Raw genomic sequence first — 9,667 nt, 5'->3', positions numbered from 1 at the left:
GGGACCCTTCTTCAGAAAGAAGGGTTCCAAGCCAAAACGTAGCCTATCCAAGAAGGTTCTGACTACCCTATCTATGCCTCTCAAAATCTTATACACTTTTATCAGGAGCCCCTTCAACCTCTGGCATCAACATCATCTATCCACCCCCTTCATAAATGCTGCTTGATCCACTAAGTTGCTCCAGCAATTGTTTTTTACTCAGGATTGCAGGATCTGCACTTCATTGTATCTACACTCAGGATGCTGTCTGGTCCCATTGTTTTGCTGTATTCTGTGCCCTGAGCTGTTTAAAATGTATGACTCAAAATGACTGAAGACTTGATTCTACAAAAGCAAGCTGATTGGAAACAGACCCCCAATTATTATTTTTCACTGGTTTTTAAGAGATCTGTAATTCCATAGAACTAGGGGTTTTGTGTGCAAAATGTCTTCTATTTACATTGACAGAGTACTGGCCTTCTGTGTTTGAAACTGAGGCAGTGTTGTACTGTTAATAAATGGAGATGGAGGAAAGAAGCTTCCCTCTCGGGAGACCCTTAACATGGATTTTGGGGTCCATGTCTATTACTTCCTGAAAGTGGCAACACAAGTAGTGGGAAAGAAGGTATGTGGTATGCTTGCCTTCATTGGTCGGTGTATTGAATATAGGAGTCAGGAAGTCATGATGCAGTTTTATAAGATTTTGATTAAGCTGCATTTGGAGTATTGCATGTAGTTCTAGTCACAGGACATGGATATGGAAACTTTGTTAAGGGGTAGAGGTGGGGTTTACCAGAATGGTTCCTGGATTAGGTGGTATTAGCTTTCGGGAGAGGTTGGACAGACATGGATTATTTTCTCTGGAACACCGGAGTTTGAGGGGAGACCTGATAGAATTCTGAGAGGCGTAGACAGGGTGGAGTCAGAACTGTTTTCCCAGGATGGAAATGCCAAATATTAGAGGGCAAAGCTTGAAGGTGATAGGCACAAAGTTAAAAGGAGATGTGCAGGGCAACTTTTTTGCAGGAGGCTGGTGAGTGCCTGGAAAACATTGCCGGGGGCGGTTGTGGAAGCAGATACGAGGCTGTTAGGTAGGCACATGACTATGCATGGATGTGGATTATGTGCAGGCAGATAAGAGTTGGTCTTGGCATCATGTTCGGCACAGACATTGTGAGTCGACGGGCGTCCCGTGCTGTACTGTTCTACGTTCTAAATGATTTCTTTTTAGGTCTCATCTCAGTGCAGGAGGTTAATGGGAGACCTGATAGAAGTATGTAAGTTTATGAGAGGCATAGATAAGGTAGACAGTAGCTTCTTCACAGGGTGGAAATGTCGAAGACTAGTGGACATAGCTTTAAGGTGAAAGGGGCAGAATTTACAGGAATGTGCGGGACAAGTTTTGTACACAGTGGATGGTGAGCATCGGAAACAGGCTGCCGTGATTGGTGCGGGAGCCAGATACGACAGTAGCATTAACAAAGCTTTTAGGTAGAGGTGGAAATGCAGGGAAAGGAAGGATATGGAACATTTGCCGGCAGATAAAATTAATTTATCATAGCACCGTGTTCTGAACAGACATGGTGGGTTGAAGGGCCTGATCCTGTGCTGTACTTTTCTATGTTATAAGCTGCAATAAACTTGTATAAATTAATATTTAGCTCATGGCTAGAACAAAGCTAAGTACCGTTGTGAGTTACTGGAGACAGATGCCTTCAGCTAAAACAATTAAAACATAGAAACCTGGAGGCATGGCTTCTCCAGATGGACAAACTATATGGCTAAAACCCGAGGGTTGGTGCAGGAACAATTTGGCGTGGTCTCATCCAAAGGAAAAGGAAATTGGAATGATTATATAGGGGAGAGGGATGGAGGAGCCTTCTGCTTCTTAATTTGGAAAATGCCATATGGAAATTATGATTATTTAAAGACATCCACGTTCCAAGGCTAGCTTAGTCCATATACATGTTGAAATGTCTCAATACACAAAGATGAAAAGGAGCAAATACAAAAACAATCTGGTTTGCAAATGGCTTGTTATTGGTTTATTATTGTCGAATGTAGCAAGATATATTGGAACTCTTTGTCACACCATCCTATTTTCACCCACACAACTGTCTGTGTGGGTGTGTATATATATATATGAACTTGCTGTAATCCTTCCATGTTATGGCCTATTTAAAAATAAGTGTTGCCAAGATTACTGGCCAAACGATCGTGTCAATTAAAAGGGGCTGCTGAGCTGAAAACTATGCCCTAAAAAAAGGTTACCGCTAATTCCAAGATACAGTGACTCTTTTTTGTACTTGCTTTACTTATTCAGTAATCTACCGCATTGTTCGTCAAGAAATCAAATATGCAATCCAGGAGAAACCTCTTTATCCAGAAGAGTTAGGATTTGCTGTGTCTCAGAGTGAGTGACGTGATTGCAACAGACGTATTTAGTGAGAAGCCAGGGCTACCTTGTGTGACCTGTGGCTAGCTCATGAGCATTTTTGATTTGGAGGTTTAATGCAAAGGCTTTGTGGGCAATGTTCTCGGCAGACACACCAAACACTTCTAAGGGGCTGTAAGATTATTTTTTTTGTATAAGAAAATTGGTAAACTGAAGTTTGGCCTTATTATTTTCCAGTGCATGTAAAAGAACCCATGGCAGAGGGCAGTGGAATTGCCCCCTAAATAATGGCCAGCGAAGCTTTCTAAGTGAGATAATTTGAGTGCAAGTATTGTGTTGTTGGATAACGACAGACTGGTCCCAAGGTGGATATAGAGTCTGTAATGGAAGGGCAGTACCTGCTTGCAGGCAAGGGGGTCTGAACGATGGGAAATGGTTAGACAAACAATATAATGCAAAAAGTTGTAAAATCCAGCACTGTGTGACATGTCCAGCAGGTCTGGCTGTAGCCCTGGAGAGTGAAAAGAGGAATCAATATCAGAGGTGGATGACTTGTAGCAGATAGACAGTTCTATTGAAATCAAAGAAAGCAAGTTGTCTGAAATCATAGAAATTGATACCGGGTCCTAAAAGCTGCAGTTCCCAGGTGGAAGGTAAGGTGCCAGTTCATTAAGCTTGCGTTCAACCTCATTGTAATGGTGCAGGGGGTAAATGGGAGATTAAAATAGCAGGTGAGTGGAGGTTTAAAGCTGCCCTTGCACACTGAATGCTCTGCAAAGTGGTCAGTCGATTATTTTGTTTCTCCAGTGTCGGTCAGACCACATTATGAATGATGAATGCAGGGCACAAGATTGGAAAAAGTGCACGTGTATTATTGTTTCACTGGGAAGGACAGTTTGGGATCCTGGATGGTAGGGAGGGAAGAGGTGAAATGGCAGGAAAGGATAGTGAAAGTGCATAGGATAGGGAGTGATTGGACTGAAGAACAGACCAGGGAAACTCTAAAGGAACAGTCCTTTTTTAAATATTGAATGGGTAAGAGAAGGGAATGTGTCCAGTGTGAAATATTGTGCAATGTGGCATAGGATACCTACATCCCGAGATGCTGCCTGACCCGCTGAGTTACTCCAGCATTTTGAGTCTATCTTCGATTTAAAGCAGCATCTGCAGTTTTTTTCCCTATGCATAAGAGAAAGATTAGTGTATGTGTGTCAATGAGACAGATTGTGAGGTATGTAACCGGTCGGTACCCAATCTTACACCTCTGAAGAAGCTCGGCTTTTCCATGCTGTGCACTCTGATTAGAGTTAACATAATGAAGACATTCAAAACAAATGGTGCAACCAGATTCACAATCGAGTATTGTTTCCATGGCAACTGATGTTGTGCGATTTGTCTCTGCATTAAAATGTTTCTTAAAGTAACTCTGAAAAACATAAAGCACCTCACTCTATGCTAATGTAACACTTTAGTGATGCAGATTATTCCATTAGTGTTTTTTTTAAATCCAGCCGATGTGAATCTTGCTGTCTGCTTTATATGTGGTATGATCACACCAGAGCACCACTGGTATGCTGGTCCCTGCTATGAATTGAAGGAGGTTTTGTTCTTCCTCTGCTGCTTTTTGTTAATGAACGCAAGTCACTGATGCTGCCAGCCTGGTTTCAAATGAAGACACGGCCAAGCCTGAATGGTATCCGCCTTTCTACTTGCAGGCTTTTAAAGGGAATTGGGAAGGGACATTAGCATTGTGCACTTATCAGTGGGTGCCCAACTTCTAACCTCATGATGCAAGGCCATTGGTGATGGTGAGGCTCTTGAGGAATTTTCAGTATTGGCGGGGAGCTAAAGAGATTGATTCTCCAGCAGGTAGTGTGGTCTTTCCTGTTGTGATGTGACTGCAGCTGATGCCGTGCTTTTCCTGATTCGTGTTGTCTTCTGCTTTGGGGCTCCTGAATATCACGTACAATTAAGAACCCACTTGAGACTGTAATGATTGGAGTGAGGTTCTGGTACCAATTTAGGTATCACCCTGGAATAGGACAGTCCTTACCTTACCTCTGTTGGTTCTTGAGCTCACACCATCAGCTGACAATTAAGTTGGAAGGTATTCAGTCTCAAGCCTGTTTAGTTCAAGGATAGGAGACGATGGGGGAAGAGCAGGTGCAAGGAGTTGCTGCCTGGGGAACAGGCGCCTGGCCTAATAAGACTTCCAGTCCTGTTGAATATGCTTTAAGAAAAAGTTACACAATAACAGTGGGCTTAGTCAAATGGATAATGAACTGCAGGTTGGACTGGCCTGTTGTGCATTTAGACATATTACATCATATGTGATATTTTCAGTCTAATTCTTCTAGCAGAATGTTTCTGAATGAGGTTTAACCATTCAAAGTTCAGTTTGCCTAGGCATTATGGAAAACTTGTAAAGCAAGTCAGAGACCCCAGTGCGCTGTACTCGAGTAGCAGGAGAAGATAATGTAATCAAGTGTAAACCACTTTCCGTACGCTGTGTCTCACTGCATGTGCAGAAACAACATGGGATTTGATTTTGAGATGTAGTGGTGCGTGAACTTTCCACTCAGTCAGTATTAGATCTGGATTCTGCCACAGATATAATTTATTTTGGCAGGGTGTTGGAGATCCGCTGAGAGTCCTGGAATGACCTGTCCTAACTCAAACCAGAACAAAGAATCATACTAGTGAGGTAAGGACCACATCTGGCTTCAACAAACCACATACAGTACACAAGCACTGTGATGAATGATAGGTGTTCGTGGGCAGAGTAGTGTGTCACCCAGCTAATGGAAGTTTGCAGTAACAAAGGCTGGTGACAAATAACGCCAGCTGCTTGTCATGGCTGACTGGAAGTCAAATATAAACAGCCAGAACAGATCTTATTTGAAGCTGTATTCATGATCTTCCTTCTTTTTACAATATACAAAAATGTACCAAAGACAACACATCTCACCAGACAAAAGACCCATTGAGCAAATGGCAACTGCATACAAGTAACAAGTCAATATATTAGATCATATTCAACAGTAAGAAATTTACAATTCCACTCATCAATATAATGTCTGTACAATGAATAAATATTGGCCCAAAAAAGATTCAAGTGCTTTTTTGTACAAAACAAACTTTAAAAAAAAATTAACGCTGTTCATTTGAAAATGAGTCATATTATTTGCAAATAAAAAACAAATGTTTCTCATTAGCCAAGAATGGCTCAGATTATAACTGTACAATTCTGTCAGCTCCAGCTTAACTATTCAGTGAGACAAAATCATCCACTGTTGGCTGCCTATCTCTGCACCGTCATAAATCAGATGTCTTCCTGTCTTTAATCTGATTCGTGACATCCAGGGGAGAGATACTGGGATTAGAATTCCCCACAATGTCATTGGTTACACTTCCTGGTGGCTGTGTTATATTTCTCATGGAGCATGAGAACAACCTCAAAAGTGGGGAGCTCTCCCTGCAGGATTCAGAGTCACTCATACCCAGACATGAGCAAACTCGAAGCTTTGCTCACATAAGTTCAGGATGGACCTTGTGTTTTACCGTGACTTTAGAGAATCGGCCAGCCACAGGGATAAGTGTTCTGTAACTGAAAACCAACAACTTCTATATTTGATGATAGATTAGTGTTCTCTTTGCATTTTAATAACTTCTGACATTCCAGGCAAAGCCAGCTGCTGTGCAAGGGCTGAAGGACAATGGTTGAGACTTGACGGAGAACTCTTGTCGCAGCAGCTTACCCTTTGATCAGCTCGATGATGGAAATGCAGTTCCATCTTCTTACGTTCCCATCATTACTCTGGATGTATTCCAAGTGTTCACTGAATGCATGGACTTCCTTGTACCATAACGAGGAAGGACATTTAACCCTTTCCCCATTCCTGAGGGAAAAGGGTAGATCCAATGGCTGCCCTACACCGTTTCTTCTCAATTCCGTAATCCATTCCAGTTTAAAGTCTTTCAGTCTCAGGTAAAACTGAATGGATGCTGGCTGTATGATACTTTCAGTTGTCTTAGTCGCAGAAAATATTGCACATTTATCGGTAACACTGATTTTTCATATATGGACATATAACATTAGGGCGAACACAGGCAGCAGGTTCAGCTCGGAGGAGCTAGAAGATGCTTTTTGTGATCTTCAGTCCTTTCTGTTTCATTCTGGGGAGAGTTGAGCTTGAAACGTGTTTTGGTTTCCCTGGTTTTGAGTGTCCCCTTTTCTTCAGCATAAAGTCATAGTTGACGGATGAGTTCATGGCATAGAACACATTGGCGTTGTCAGGGATTTTCAGTTCTGTAGTAGAAAGAGAAAGCAAACCCTTAAGCTCCCATTTTATTCAACCCTCTCTGCACTTAATTTTCTTCCAAAATATTCACTCTTGTGACACATGCTGACTTCTCACTTGGTGACCACTGTTCATGTAGCAGTGAGATGGGTTGGGTGTTGACCCTGCAGGCACAGAACAACCTTACTCCACTTTTCCAGTAGGAGTCACTGGTTTGCAATTGGGAAGATAATCCAGGCTGAATATAGCCTTCCCCAGCATGGAGGCAGCTAAAGTCAGTCATAAGGCTGAGTACATGCAAGCTGATACAGGCAGCATTGTTAGCATGAGATTACATTATCTGTGTATGCTGCATTGGAAGTTAAGTAACTCCTTCACTATCGTGTCTCCCAACCATCTCCACCTCATTTTTAAATTTCAATCATTTTGATCAAGGTGAAGGTTTCTCCCCACAGCTGCTATTTGTTCTACTGTGTGTTTCGAGCATTTTCTGCATTTATTTAGTTTTTTCAACATCTGCAGCATTTTGCTTTTCTTTGGAGATAATTGGCTGTTTGGCTTGATCAGTGCTATGGACCCTCCAGCAAATGGTCTGATACCTCCATTTACAACAATCCTCTGTTGCCTCTGGGCAACGTGCAGGCTATACCTTCTGCCCAATTTCAAAGGACATATCATTATTACATGAAACATCACATCTGAACAGGCAGTGTTGGTAATCTAGACTGCAGATCACACTGGGACAGGGGATGGTGACGCTCACTGGAGCTCTCCTGGGACAGGGCAAGTGATCTTCACTGGAGTTCAGAACAAGGAGGCTGATTATTATCTGAATGGTGTCAGATTAGGAAAAGGGGAGTTGCAACACTAGGTGTCCTTGTACATCAGTCACTACAAGTACAGCAGGCAGTGAAGAAAATGGCATGTTGGCCTTCATAGCAAGAGGATTTGAGTATAGGAGCAAGGCGGTCCTACTACAGTTGTACAGGGCCCTGGTGAGACCAATAGACAATAGGTGCAGGAGTAGGCCATTTGGCCCTTCAAGCCAGCACCACCATTCAATGTGATCATGGCTGATTATTCTCAATCAGTACCCCGTTCCTGCCTTCTCCCCATACCCCCTGACTCCACTATCCTTAAGAACTCTATCTAGCTCTCTCTTGAATGCATTCGGAGAATTGGCCTCCTGTGGCCAATTCTCTGAGACAGAGAATTCCACAGATTTACAACTCTCTGACTGAAAAAGTTTTTCCTCATCTCCGTTCTGGAGTATTGTGTGCAGTTTTAGTCTCCTAACTAATTTGAGGAAGGACATTCTTGCTAATGAGGGAGTGCAGCATAGTTTCACCAGGTTAATTCCCAGATGGTGGGACTGACATGATGAAAGAATGGATCGACTGGGCTTATATTCCCTGGAATTCAGAAGGATGAGAGGGGATCTTATAGAAACATAAAATTCTTAAGGGTTTGGACAGGCAAGATGTTGGGAAAATGTTCCCGATGTTGGGGGAGACCAGAACCAGGGGTCACAGTTTAAGAATAAGGGGTAGGCTATTTAGGACTGAGATGAGGAAAAACCTTTCCACCCAGAGAGTTATGAATCTGTGGAATTCTCTGCCATAGAAGTCAGTGGAGGTCAATTCACTGGATGTTTTCAAGAGAGAGTTAGATATAGCTCTTAGGGCAAACGGAATCAAGGGAAATGAGGAGAAAGCAGGAACGAGCACTGATTTTGGATGATCAGCCATGATCATATTGAATGGCGGAGCTAACTCGAAAGGCCGAATGGCCTATTCCAGCACCTATTTTCTCTGTTTCTATGTGCTGGTTTAAACGGAAGAAAGGCACAAAAAGCTGGAGTAACAGCGGGACAGGCAGCATCTCTGGAGAAAAGGAATGGGTGACGTTTCAGGTCTGGTCTGAAGAAGGGTCTCGACCTGAAACATCACCCAGGAGGCTGTGACAGTCACTGGAGCTCTCCTGGGACAGTCTTAGTGACCCACATGACTATACTCAGATCTCAGTGCCCACACTCCTACATAACACACATACCTCTGTCTTCCGCGATGATTTGCACCAGTTGGTAATCCTCAGGCCTGTCCCCATCCAAATTGTGTTTGGCCATGGCCTTTCGAATGACAACAGGTGTCTTATCTTGGCTTGTCACCTGCAACAGAATTTTAACCCATTAATAGACCAGGCTTTGGTATTTATTGCCCTGTTATCCTTTCAGTAGTTTAAAATATCTACCACATCCTCATCACCCCTCCCCTTTATGTCTCTACACATTATCTCCCATCTCCAAAGGATATCTATACCCATTATGAATACATGTTCACATGGGCTTGCATCTCATGTTGGCTCTTGGAGCAGAGGTAATTGAGATACTTTGTCTTGGAGAAAGCACCACAACCAGAGCCACTTCTAATCTGCAGCCACACTCATGAATCAGAGCCAAGGCAACACAAGGAACCTTGGCTAATTTCCCTCCCCATTTCCTGGTGGTAGTGGCGTGGGGCTTAAAACATAACCGCGGTAGTAGGGCAAGGCCAACTCTAGAATCTCAGTTAACTCAACCACGGCTGGCAATCCGAAAGCAAGACCAAGGCAGAAATTGTGACTTGACTCCCTCAATCTTGGTCATCAATATACATTTTTTTAAAACAGTGGTCCTATCAACAATGCTTGGGGAATGCCACCATTCACCCCCCTCTGTGTCAAAACAACCATTTACTACCACCCTCGATTGTCATAGTATAAATGTTGAGGCATAGCATAGAAACAGGTCCTTAAGCCCACTCAGTCCTCATTGTCCATGAAGCATCCATTGACACTAATCCCATTTTATTATTTCCACCTTCTCATCAACACCACACATTTTCTACCACTCATCTACTGTTAGCTAGAGTAATTTTCACACACCAACTAACCTACTGACCAGCATGTGTTTAGGATATGGAAGGAATCTGCAGAACCTGGAAGAAACCCACGC

The 9,667-nt window shown here is 42.9% G+C and overlaps 1 protein-coding gene across 3 annotated transcripts in view; it reads right to left on the bottom strand.

Moving 5' to 3' along the window:
- Window positions 1–5,131: 5,131 nt before the first annotated feature.
- The window catches only part of LOC144590752 (ral guanine nucleotide dissociation stimulator-like), an 84,446-nt gene continuing 79,910 nt past the window's right edge, over window positions 5,132–9,667 (bottom strand). For all 3 annotated transcript variants that reach the window (XM_078395169.1, XM_078395168.1, XM_078395170.1), the window contains exons 17-18: window positions 8,728–8,842; window positions 5,132–6,683 (exon numbers count right to left, since the gene is read on the bottom strand). In XM_078395169.1, coding sequence (XP_078251295.1) covers window positions 6,508–6,683; window positions 8,728–8,842 — 291 coding nt within the window. In that variant the 3' untranslated portion in view covers window positions 5,132–6,507. The remainder of the gene's footprint in view (window positions 6,684–8,727; window positions 8,843–9,667) is intronic.

Source organism: Rhinoraja longicauda, unplaced genomic scaffold (assembly GCF_053455715.1).
Source record: "Rhinoraja longicauda isolate Sanriku21f unplaced genomic scaffold, sRhiLon1.1 Scf000284, whole genome shotgun sequence".
NCBI classification, from domain to species: Eukaryota; Metazoa; Chordata; class Chondrichthyes; order Rajiformes; family Arhynchobatidae; genus Rhinoraja; species Rhinoraja longicauda.
This window is presented reverse-complemented; position numbering and strand designations above follow the sequence as displayed.